General features: G+C 39.0%; 1 protein-coding gene across 1 annotated transcript in view; it reads left to right on the plus strand.

Moving 5' to 3' along the window:
• LEKR1 (leucine, glutamate and lysine rich 1) overlaps positions 1 to 13,452 on the plus strand; it is a 62,287-nt gene that overhangs the window by 15,739 nt on the left and 33,096 nt on the right. Inside the window, exons 3-4 of the mRNA XM_009634353.2 lie at positions 9,610 to 9,729; positions 10,378 to 10,553. Coding sequence (XP_009632648.2) covers positions 9,610 to 9,729; positions 10,378 to 10,553 — 296 coding nt within the window. The remainder of the gene's footprint in view (positions 1 to 9,609; positions 9,730 to 10,377; positions 10,554 to 13,452) is intronic.

The raw sequence follows: 13,452 nt of genomic DNA on the forward strand, positions 1-13,452 counted from the left end.
CCCTCTTGCATGTAGATGTTGAAAATTCTATCCATAAATAATAAAATCTTAAAAGGTAATGTCAACTTAACATTTTAACTTGTGGAAACTGGTTTTTTCCATATTTGTGCTTTTTTATGTGTGTTTTCTTGAGTTTGTTACTTCCTACCACAAATGGCAAAGCTTAATACCATGGAAAATGCTTTGTTGTTGAATTTGCCTAAAATAAATCTTCCTTTTTGCAACATAATTGCTTAGGAAAGCAACAGCAACTACCTGGCTTGGTAATGTCTAAACTTGTAATAAAGCACTAAAGTGACTGGGCAGTGATAGCATCACAGTGCTCTACCGTTAGCTACCAACCTACGCAGCAGTTTGGTAGAAATGACGTGTGATTTCTTGTCCTGGGAGACTGAAAATACCGGAAATGGGGAGTGGTACATGCTTTAAGAACCATGTCACCATTTTAAAAATAGGTTTTGAAGGGAAAGAACACAAGGTAAAAAGGTCACTGTAATTGATATTTTTTTTTTGTCTTGTTTCTGTTTAATATGTAGTGATAAAGTGGAGTTGAGTTAGTGTAAAAAATCATTGAGAGCCAAATCTGGATGAAATAAAGAAGTAAAGAACTAACCTCTCCTTTTCTGAATGTGGTTTAGGGCATACAGTCAATTATTCTTCTTATATACTATCACATGTGGGTAACTTGGGAGATTGCACATCTTTTGACTGTTTTGGAAAGCATGACTAATGAACAAAACATTATGACCACTGCAGCATTGTAATGTATTTTCAGAATTATATTGGTGTGTCCTGTAACACGTAAGAAGGAATCAGTTCATAAAGTAGTAAAGGAGTGCTCTTTATCATGCTACAGATGTTCTTTGCGAGTCTCAAGTGTGCGCTCCTTCAGCAGCTGCTTGGAAGAGACAAGTAAATACAACAAGCTGCCAAGAGGTATCAGCTGGGCATGGGATTCAGTGAGTCCCTGGGTTTCACACTCATAATTTCCCAGCAAAAGGAAATAGCGTAGTAGTTTTTCATTGTAGGGAGAATATAGAGCACAGAAGTGCTGCAATTTTTCTGGCTTTTTATGCATTTAATTCTACTTTTAGGTAGCTCAAGTTGTAGTATTTAGAAGTGCACAAGAGATGGTTTGTGCTTGAAGTGCCTTGTGTGTGAGTTTTCTGAAGAGAGGATATGAAGTTTACTAAGAAATAGAACCTTTTTTTATTGAATCTGTTTTGTAAATAACATAACAGTACGTACTTCTCTAATTAGCTACATAATTTTAGGGTGTACTTACTAACCAGGAAAAAGCAGAGTTTTGTATAATGCCCAAGTATTTTAATATGTTCTTTTTAATAGATACGAACTGATCTGTGTATTTTGCCCTGATGGTATCGTCATGATGAGTTGGGTATGGCTCAGGCTTGTGCAGTGAGCCAGCAAAAGGCCTAATAGGGTTTGTGGGACCCAGGTCCTGTGTTCACCCTCTGTACAGCAGTGAACTTCACTTTTATACTTAAAAAAAAAAAAAAAAAAGTCAGTGACAAATCTTGTCACAGTCTCAGAAAGCCAGTCAGCACAGACCTTGGGGAAATAATCTCTTGCTGCTAGATTCTTGTGAAGTATGTTGAAGTCAGTGTCTTCCCAATAGGATACACCCTTTTTGCTACTGATGAGCAGTACCTCAGTCCCACTCCTGATGTGTTAAAATTGTAGTTGTTCTAGTTTTGACAAGGTTTTTTCTATTAACATGATTAAGTTTCAAGACCAATAATTAATAAACGAGACAGATTTTTTTTCACAGAGGTAGTTCAGAAGAGTGATTTATGAGGTGCAAGTGCTCAACCTTCTCCTAGTTTCCTGATAAAATGAACTTTCTTCTGGTGAAACAAAATTCCTTATCTGGAAGAGGCTGAAAGAGCAGTCAGTGGAAAATGCGAAAGGCAACATGAAATCTGCAATTTTGCTTCCGTGCATACTTTTCATGTATATTTCATTTAAAGATATTTTCATATTTAATAGGTAAAATTAAAATTTAAAGTTACATTTAAAAAGTTATCACAGTTTTTGGCCTCTGAGAACTGTGCCACATAATGCAAAAATGACCTTGAGAGGTGCTTACTGACAAGAAAGCTCCAGCAAAGGTTCCACATGTCTATGTGGGCCTCCATGAATGGCTAACTTTTCTCAGGAAAGTAAAAGTAGTTCATCTCCCCCAGTGCAGGTTTTTGCATTAGGCATGGGTTTTCAGTTCTTTCTCTGCTTACTGTTTGAACAGTTTATATGCTACAGTTCTTGAGGTTTTCCAGTTTCAGTGGTCACCACAGTCTGCAATTATGGGGACTGGTTCCTCTGTTATACCCTCGTGTCATTCCAACACCGAGTCCCTGCACAGCATCACGTACAATGGCAAAGGCCGTATTTACCTATTTACTTGGGAAAGAGATCAACAGGTCGTTGTATAACATAACTCGTTGTCAACAGCACAATTCCATATGAGATTAAAGTAATGCTTAGATATTATTTTATTGTAACCTGGTTATGATATTCATAAATTGTCAGAGAATTGAATTTGTGGTTAATATCCTGTATTGGGTGGTAGATATAACAAAATGATGTGATGCACATTTGTTTCGGGGTTTGTTTTTTTTTCTTTCCCTCTAATGGATGGTCACTTATTTACTCACACTATAAGTTCAAATTAAAACTTTCAATTAGTTGGGTATAGTGAGTTACTATCCATTTTGTGACTGCTGATTAAAAGCAAGAAAGCAAGAGTGACACATCAAGAAGTTTTTAATAAAATAATTTTTCATGCCTCCATTTACCTCCACTTCATAATTTACTGTGAGATTTGTAAGCTTGATCCGTAGTTGTAAAATTATTCTGGGCATAACTGCAAAGCTTTAGTTTCATTCAGTCCCTACTCAGACAGAATGTCTTGCTGAAATCCACAGGGGTTCTGCTTTATTATCTTTTGAAGTGAAATTTGAAAACTTTGTGGTTATTTACTGAAGAAGGTTAATATCTTGTGTGCATGTGCACACAAGGGGTTATCATCTGGAGTTCTCTATGGCCACATAGCAATGAAACTTGGATGGGACCAGAGGGTGACCACAGGCTAATCCTTGAATGCTGAGACACCTATTTTTCTCTTCTGTTTTTGACTTCCTCTTGCGTTTGACTCTGCTTTTAAGACTGCAAAATGGGAAAGTGGCTACCCAGAGAAAAATCTGGGGTAAGCTCTTTGACCGTGGCTGCATTCTGAAGGATTCTGTAGTAAAGGGAAGAGGTAAGTATGGGATGGATGAAGGTCTCTTGCTGCTCTGGATCACTGGGCTCTGTGGATTTGGCGGGTCAGGGAGCCTCTCATCAGAGGGAAGATACGGAAAACGAGATTTCATGTTTGCCAAGAAAGAAGCAGTGAAAAGATGGGTTTACTCGGATTGTGACTGTTTTGGAATTCAGAGGGAAAATTCAGTTTCCACTTGCATTCAAAGATGTAGTAAAGTATGTAACAGAGTTGGCTTCCTCAGCAAGACACATGTCTAGCTTGAAAAAAAAAAAAATCCAAACACATAAAATGAAATACATTTGTATTATGTTAGGGAAACACAGGGTATTGTCTTCATATAATTATATGCTGTCTACTGTACCTGCAAATCTAGAAAGTAAGAAGATTTCTATTTGGGAAGTTGTCATGGTTTAACCCGGCTGGCAACTCAGCACCACGCAGCTGCTCGCTCACTCCCCCCCTCCCTCAGTGGGATGGGGGAGGGAATCGGGAAGAAAATAAAAGGTTAGAGCCGAGGGCTGAGATAAAGACAGTTTAATAAGAGAAAATAATAATAATAGTAATAATGAGAATGATAACAGAATATACAGAATATACAAAATGAATGATGCACAATGCAATTGCTCACCACCCGCCGACCGATGCCCAGCCTGTCCTGAGTTGTGATCACTCCCCAAGCCGTGATCAGTCCCCGAGCAGCGAGCGGTCTCCCCGCGACCGACTGACCAACTAACCCCCCCGAGCATGACGTTCTATGGTATGGAATAGCCCTTTGGACAGTTTGGGTTAGCTGTCCTAGCTGTGCTGTACTCCCAGCTTGTTATGCCCCTGGCCGAGCAGGAGAAGCTCAAAAAGTCCTTGAGTAGTCTGAGCACCACTTGGCAACAACTAAAAACATCAGTGTGTTATCAACATTCTTCTGGTACTAAATCCAAAACACAGCACTATGCTAGCTACTATGAAGAAAATTAACTCTATCCCAGCCAAAACCAGGACAGGAGTATACTCAAACATACACCTTGGGAAACTTCTGTTTGAATTTGCTGGTGCAAATTTGTAGTATAACTAGAAAGTCATCTATAAATTTGCCTTGGCACCATTTCTTTTTTATGCAATTATCAAACTACTCGTAACTGTAATCTCATTTTTTAACTGAATCAGTATAACTCCACTGACTTCTAAGAAGTTATTCCTGACTTACACTGTTCTGACAGTACTGAATAAGACTGCTGTGACTGAGATAGTGTAAACTGTAATTACTGTAGATGAAATTGGTAGCTGGATTGGTAGCTCTGGGAAATTAAATCCTGGATTTCTTCAAAGATAAATTTTGAAGTGGTTGTGACAAGGCAGTTGTCTTTCTGTCATTGTTTTCCAGACCTGTTCCAGAGATTACCTTTGCTGGAGCAAAAATTATCCAAGCTGTCCTCATAATACATTTTGTATTTCTGCTGAGATAATAAAGATAGATAACAATTAATGCAAGATTTGAAATGACTGTCAGCCTACATGAGACTTGATAGAGATCTTCACAAAGAGTTTTTTTGCTTGGTTGTCAGAGACAATTTTCATTTGCTGTCAAATTGGGCTGTATGCTAACGTGCAATCAAGAGGTGAATGATTCTGTAGCGGCACAAGAAAATTATTAAATAGTCTTGTCTTAACTTGGATAGTCTGTGCTGAACAGAATATAAAAAAAGACAGTTATGAAGAAGTTTGTGGATGATATTATGCGGAGTGAGTTTCAGACTGTGCAATTTTATACATATTCTGTGCCAAATTTATGAATACTCAGCTTAGCATAGGGATGCACACTGACTTGTCTGTTGGAAGGGATGTAACATGCTGAAATGAAAATGAGCAACTACTGGCTCTGAGCAGGTCCTAGAGTTTCAAGGAACTGGAAATACTGTAGTGACACTTTTTTCATTGACAGTATGTTCCAGCCTTCTCTGTGCATACTGTCCCTGCTGACTCCAGGCAACAAGGGGTGCAATTGCTCATTCAGGCTTAAATGAGCGCTACTGGGACTCGTAAAGGGGCTGTGTAGCATGTAGTCTGCAAAGACAGGGTTATTTCTTCTGATCTTAACTTCTGTGAAACGCAATGTCTTAAATTTGAGCGACGACGGTAATTGCTCTTGTCGTTACTTTTAGGACAATGAGTGTATTTGTTTGCTGGCAAGAATCCCTTGCAACTACTTCATTTTTTATTTTTTTTTCTCGTGCTATTCTTTTCATTGTCAGCACTAGTAGTTAACATGTTATAATTCAACTCCCACTCTGGACAGGCTTCCTCTGGTATTCACTAAGAAAGTATGCTGGATGCAAAGATAGGATGTTAATTTTCACAGTTCATGTGAACTGTAGGACAGAGGACGAGATCACTGTGTTCTCACAATTCTTCCTTCGTGCCAGCACTTAATGATCCATTGAACTTTTTCCTTTGTGCTAAATACCACCAAAATAACATGTTTATTTTTCTTCCTTCTTATGGTGATGACAGTAGACAGAGCGCAAGTGTCTTGCCTTCTCCACCTGTTCTTTTGTGGGTGAATGACCAGAACATACCGATAATGTCTGAGGCTGCAATTCTGTGCTAACCGCATTATACCAGATCTCTGGAATGGAAAGAGTAAGAAAATGTGTCTGTACTTGTTTGCAAGTTCCCGTTTTAAACCAAAAGACCTTCAAATACTGCCCATTCTGGAATGAGCAAGAATAGAAAACGAACATCCAGTTTTCCATGGATCCTGAAGTTTTGATTTGCTATTGTTCAATGATAATCCCTGCTTTTTATGCTCAAGGTATAGTTAACAGCATATATCATCTGCAAAGGTAGATTTGAATTTATGTGACTGTTAAGGGGATGGTCAGTTCCTCATTACTCAGTGACACCAATCTGATTCTGCTCAAACAGATTTTATTCTCTCCCCTCCTGCCCTCCGCCTCCAAAAAATTTACAGGTAGGTATGGGTAAATTTTCCTAGCAAGGTAATGCCAGAAACTTTTCCAGTTTTTTTTATAAGCTTTCTCTTTTTTTTTTTTCTTCCTTTTTTTTTTTTTTTTCCCAGTGATCACAGTTGAGCCCAAACAACGTGCTTTTTAACTACCAGGTCTTTGATTTTGGTTTTGGCCGAGCTCTACAGATCCAAGTATCTTCATCAGAACTAATACTTTTTTAAATTTGCATTTTGGTGCAAATGTGTTACAGAGGATCTGTCTGATTACAGTAACTAATGCACATTAATATTATGCCTAATTTTTATATTTTTTTTACTATAAATCATTCTCATTTTCTTTTACTTTTTAAAATGGAAGCAAAGGCTGATGTAACGCTTCTGCCATCCTTTGGTTTTGTAAAATATTTGTCAATTCAAATATTATTTATTTACTTGTGACAATGAGTCACCAGCAGACAAATAGCTCATTTATTCTGCTGGCAGGAGGTTAACAGTAAGTGTTGACAGCTTATGAAGGGACTGGTTTTAACAGTCGCATATCATTGTAGTTGTAGTTTTGGGGATAGAAGAATATATTAGAATAGTTACCTACAGCTAACAGAAAAGAAGTTGTACTGTGAACTGTTAGTGATGTGCTGTGTGGTATTCTTTCGGCATGTGTAACACAGGAAGGGAATTGGATTCAGCTGTCTGTTATTCCCGTATGGTTCCATTCATTTTGTTACAGTTATGGGAATAAGTCCCAAGTTGTTGGAAGAACAGTGTTTAAAATGTATTTATTTATTCTGTGATAGCTGAGCTTGAAAAATAAAGAGGTCAGAACCGCTGCTGTAATTAAAAAGTTCAAAAGGTAAATTTTAGAGGCAAAGAAAAACTTGCAGGTCAGTCATCTGCTCCTTTGAACTGGGCGGCTGTGTTTGCCATGGCTTCGAGTCCAGCACAAAGGTGGGTCATATCCTAAGCAGGCGGGAGACCACCACGTGCAGCTGTGCACAGCTGTGCAGCGATGGAAAGCTCCCTGTGCTTCCCAGGGGCCACCCTCTGCCCCCTCTCCTGTGGGCAGGTGATGGTGGTGAAAGAAATAATGATCAGTTCTCCTGTGCCTTATTGTGGGGCTGTTTTTTTTCAAAATAGGGGTACAAAACTTGAAGTGATTAAAATGAGAAGATTGTCAGATGTTAGCAAATGCACTCAACAGCCACCCCGAGCCCACAGCATCTCTGTGCACCTCCAAGTGACTGCAGGAATTGTGCCCGACTGCAGCCTCCGCTACACCGGGTGTGGGAATGGGCTGAGCTGGCTGCAGGGCAGGCAGTCTGGCTGCCGACTGCAAGAGTGAGGCTGTGGGAGTGGGAAATCCCATAAATGGGGAAAGCCCCCGCCGAATCAGCCTCATCTGATGCAGCGTCTGGTTTCATTCCCCCTTTTTCTGGGTGGGAAGCACTGTGGAGACAGACCGAAGGCCCTGCGAGTGGCCGTGCCCCTTCTCCCCAGCTGGGTGATGCTGCTGTGGGGCCGAGGCAGGGGCTGGTGAAGCAGCACTGTCTGCTGGCTGTGAAACAAGCTGTTAGTCCACAGTGGTGAAATAATGTTTTTTCCCCACTTTATGCTTATTATACATCTTGAGTTGAATATTCTTGTACATAACCGTGAGCACGTATCATCTGTCTCCGATCTTTTTTCCCCCAGCACAGATATTCGACTTCTGCAGTGTTATAATCTCATTTAAATAAGCATAATTGAAGCACAGATGTGACAAACGTTAATTTGCATTTTTAATAGGAGGGAGGCTACACAATGTATTTGTGAGTCCTGATAACAGTAAGCTTTTCTTTCCCCATCCCAGATTTAGGATCTTTTTTAGTGTCAGATTTGAACTATAATGCTGAAAGTTGTCACCCGCACTGTAATTTAAAAATACATCGCATGTTGTGATGAAGGACATTCCATACCTAGGAGAAGGAAACATGAAAAGACTTTTCAATGTATTCAAGACAAATACTTCTAGAGGGTGTTGTGGCAGTGTCTCCTTCGACCCCCTTTGGTAAGGTGATTGCTTGCAGGCGTCCCAAGGGGTGTTATGAGACAGAGGGGAACCGAAGGAGAGCAGAGGCTTTGGCAGGAGCTCAACACCCAGCCAGGATTTGTCAGGTAGAGCCACCAAATCACAGCCTTCCCACTCTGTCTTGTGGTCAACAGTGTTCTGAGCCCAAAATTTGTTGGGTGGGGCTTTTTGGTGGTGGTATTTTGTTTGTTGGGGTTTTTTTTCTGAAAGGAAAGTGGGGGGAAGTAAAGAAAATAAATGCATATTCCCCCTGGCATATTGTGGGTCAAACTGGGAACATGAAAACCTAGCTCTAGTCCAGAAATTCCTGCAGTCTCTTTAAGTCTTCCTTAAGAAAAATGTAGGAAAATAATCGTACTATCTTGACGTTTTTATCATTTTGATCCTAATGTCATTGCCTGAGTACACAGAAGTAACATCTGGTGGAAACCTTTTTTGCAAAAAGTTTCTCTTTAGCTCTTTAAAATGTGATTGTTGAGCAACAGAGGCCTAAATTCCAGTTGGTGTAAAAATAATGGACAGGAATATATTTTGCATGTGTATTTTTTATTGCTGTTTGCTGAGCAACATTAATTCAGCAGTGCAAAAGTGTAGTTCCATGAACATGAATGTGAAACTGGGAAAAGGGAAACAAGAGGGACTAATTGGGATTCATCTTTTGCAAATGTCTGAAATTAAGAAATAGAAAAACAATCTGAATGGAAAAAAATTATGTTAACAGTAACCAAATATTTAGTATTTGCTGTTTGTTGGCTTCAGACAATTTCCCCTTCAGCTTAGGAGAGCTCTCCATTACCCTTTCCTGCACGTCCCTGCAGTTGTGTGTAGAACCTACACAGCTCGCTGTGGTACCCTGCATCGCCCTGCTGGGACAGGGTACCTGCCTTCTAGGTATTGTAACCCCTCAGCTGGAGGCCCCAGTTGAACTTTAAACTAAGATTTTCATAATGGCATATGTTCTTTGGAGGACAAATGAGTTCTGTGTTGCATCTGTGAATGAATGCTGAATTCTTAAGATACTTACATAGCATTGCATATGGGCTAATATTGTACATATGTATTTCCACATTATCTTACAAATGTATTATGAGTATTACTTTGAAGGAGTTGCTCTAGTGGCTCATACAGTAGCCAGAAGATTAAATTCTCTCTATTTGGAGATGTGATACTTCAGTCTGAAATACGATTATCGTCTTTGAAAAGACTTTCAACATGTTTATAATTTAAAGCTGAAAGAAAAGTTAAAGGTTGGTTAGCAGTGCAAATAATACTTTCTGATTATTTTACTTACATCTGTAGAATAAAAAACCTAACGGTGGAACTTAAAAACAAGCAAGATGAATTTAAAAGTGTGAAAGATGATTTGCGGTATTTCCAAGAGGAAAAGGAAGCTGCCTATAAGCAATCGCAAGTGCTCAGGTAAGAACCCCAAAAGAAATGCTGATGTCGTGCCTCCTGTGAACATGTACAATCAGTTGAGAGGATTCAGTGGAGATGAAGGGGCAGGCAGGGACAATACTGTGAGTGAGAGAAGTGTTTATAACCATCCCAGTGCTTCTTGCTTTCCCAGAATATAGTGAGAAGCTGTAGTATTAGTGAACACAATGGGAAAATATCACTGTTGATTGCTGATGTTATTAGTAACAGGGTAAGTACTTGACAAATTTAAAAGTATTAATTAACACTTAAAAGCAAGTGTGTACCACTTGCTTGTAATACATTTGAAATACAGTATTTCTTACATATATTGTTTGTAAAGAGTCATCATAAGCTTGGACGTATAGTCATTTAAACATGATTGCTCTGATTTCTTAATAAAAAGTGATTGTACAATTGTCAGTACAATTTTCTTCATTTATACATGTAAGTTCTAAATCAACATTTAGAAGGGAGAAACTGATTATAAATATACAGTGTATTTCATACACTAAGATATTGTAACCTGATATAGGGTAAGTTATCATATAACAGAAAAGTAGTTATCAAGTTTACTTTAGTTCCCAAGTTTACTAATAGTATTTTGTCATTTTAAAAATGTATGTCTGGTATTATTTTTCTTTCTTGCAGAAATACAGTGGAACACCATTGCTCAACTCTGAACAAGGCTGTCTCACTGTTTCCTTTCATTAGAAGTGAGCTAGACAGTATTAAGGAAGTCATCTCCAGTAACCTGGAGAACTGGGCTGCCATGAAAGAAGAAATTTTTCTACAAATAAAAACTGTTAGTAAAGAAGCTTTGACAGGTAAATCATCTTGCATTTTGGGCAAGATAAAATATTTTTTTGGTAGTTGAGTGTAACACATTAATGAATTATCTGTTTTCTAATTCTGACATTAACTTTTCCTGATCCAAAGTATTAGAAGACCTGATGTACTGCTGTGGCACCATACGAACAGAGTTGAACACAGTCCGGTTCCTATTGCATTAGTGTGCTGGACAGATTGTTCAGTTAGCCAAGCCAGACTTAAATGGAAGTAATATAAATACTTCCCATGATTTGAAACATAAATAATATACTTACTAGGAGTATATGGATGTGATTGCAACACAAAGACTTGGAGATATTTTAATTTGCTTTGTGTCTCCTATTGCCAGTTTTTCGCAAATGCTCGCATACACACGGGATATTTTACCAATATTTTACAAAATCGAAGGACGGCAATGGTATATTATCCTTTTGTGGAGCTGCGTGAGGGCCCTGCAGTGCTGCGTCCTCACCCCATGGGCAGGCTGCACCTCTTCCCTTGGGCAACCCACTGGTGTACACGTGCGGTTGCCTTGAATGCATGGGCGTATGAGCAAACCTGCACCTAGCATGTAGCAACTGTTCCCTCCTTCCATTTCTGAATAAGAACAAGTAATACTCAAATACAGCTGTCTTTATCTGAGGGGTCTTTGGGAGTGAAGGGGCATGGAGCAGCCCATGGGCTGAGAATAATTCACTTGGCCCACAGCCTGCTTCCTGCTCAAACAAGGGCAGCCTTTAGGAAAAAAGGCGCTGGGAGCAAGTCACAACCGATGGCTTGTTCATGAAGGTCGTGCCCAGCCCTCAGGCTGGTGGTCGGACTTGAAAACTCGGTTTTATCCTTGAATACCATTTTTGGTCTGTCTCAGTTAAGAGATTAGTTTTGCTGAAAAAAGTGTGCAGCATTGTAATTACAGACTGTACCATCCAGAGCATCTAAACAGCCCCTGAGTGGACTTTTGCAACTTTAATGGTCTTTGGACATAATTTTCATATACATATTCCTTTCCTTATAGTTTTTGTGTGCTCTGTGTGCATGAGTTGATGACCCTCTATTTAGTCTGGAGGTTAGTTTTATCAGGGTTATAAGGTAACAAAGAAGTAGGTGAGCTGATGTCATGCTTCCTGTCCTTGTGGGAAGGAATGGAAGAGCATGGTGGGTGATGTGCATCTCCCAAACTACTCCGCTGGTGAAATCATGTAAACCCAGCGCAAATTCACAGCTTAAAGTGAAACCTGCGTGCGTGGAGTATCTCAGAAAATATGTAGCTTCATTTTAAATAATAGCTCCCCAGTAGCCTATGTTTCCTGTGAAACTAGAAGTAATTTTTAACGTTTTCAATGATTGCTTTGTTCAGACTGGGAAGAAATAAGTGGGGCAGCTATGCCTCGGGAGCAAGTAGGCACGCATCCCACTGAGACAGCGCCTGGGTCTGTACAGAGAGTTTGGGGCATCCTGAGCCCGGGCAGCAGCAGAGAGCCCAAAAGGAGGGGGGCTCTCACCTGCTGAAGATGAGTGTGACTGGAAAATCACTCTTTAGTATTCAGTTTTTGTAAGAACAATTAATTTAAATGTCAGTGTCAACATCACGCATTTTGATTCATGACTTCATCTCCTAATTAGACTGAGCACAGAAAGTATTGTGTGTCCATACGGATTCCTCTCTTCCTGTGCTCATTCTCTGCCTACTTCTAGCTAATACAGGGAATATGAGCACACATTTCTGCAAACGTCTTCAGGTTCAGAGAGATTAATAACATTTTAAGGCTTCTTTTCTCAAGTAGCTCTTGTTTTATTTGTTGTAATACTGCAAATATATAGAATACTGAAGCAGAAGTGCAGCCTTTCAGGTTCTCTTAATGATTTATTTCTTGTTCTATATGATAAATATACCATTATACATGCTGTGTATCCCCAGCTGCACTCAACAATATCCCCTTGCGAACAGTGCCACAATGTGAATATTATCTGCATCCTTAAATCTAGCTTTCTAAATCAAAGCAATGTAGTCACACTTTTTTTTTCCCCCTATGAGTGCCATTCAAAAGCTTTATGTTCTGTTTTAGGGGTTGTTCATTATTAGTGTACGGTAACATTAATATTTAGTAATTTTTTTGTTTCTTACCTTACCGTTCTTGCAACAAGATTTTCAGAACTTGTTTTCTATTCATATTTTGAGAAGAAAAATGTTACATGAGGTGCTGCTCTTTATGCCTAGACCAGTTTGCTAGGTGAGTTTGAAAACAGCTTATAAAAAGCCCTTGTGTATGTACATTATTTAGCCTTGGTTCATTAATGGCAAGCAAAAAGAAGTATAAGAACGTAAAATCTTCTGGTATTTACATCATTTAGTCTAACAATAAATTAAGTATGGAGTAGTTAGGAAAGATTGTAGGCAATGAAAATATTGGCACCACAGAAAGAATTTAAAATTTTCATGTGGGCAGCATATAAAACATATGTAATAGCTGACTTGACAGAATTAGACTTCATCTAACTTGAACGTTGTCATCATTATGTAAATAAAAGTGATACAAGTTCTTTGGATAACTGAACATTTAGGGCTGTCGTTGGAGAAGAAAAGAATTGCAACTCCTTTTGGAAATGTTCAGATGTACTCATTAAAGATAACTGAACTCAGGAAAAAGTATGAATATGTAGGAGACCCTCTATACCCCACCCATGATTTACTTATTTACCTTGCAGTAAAAACTACCTGGGAAACTTCCTTGGGAATGCTGCTCTTCCACATTGAAAAACTAATGAAAGAGTGACAAAGCCTGTCTTTTATATAACAAAGATGCACATTGTGATTACTCTAACAGCAGTAGTCACCTAAAGAGTGAGAAAATAAAATGTAATACACATGCCCAAACATCTTCTGAACCAAAAGGT

This window comes from Egretta garzetta, unplaced genomic scaffold (genome assembly GCF_000687185.1).
Source record: "Egretta garzetta isolate BGI_Z169 unplaced genomic scaffold, ASM68718v1 scaffold172, whole genome shotgun sequence".
Classification (NCBI taxonomy): Eukaryota; Metazoa; Chordata; class Aves; order Pelecaniformes; family Ardeidae; genus Egretta; species Egretta garzetta.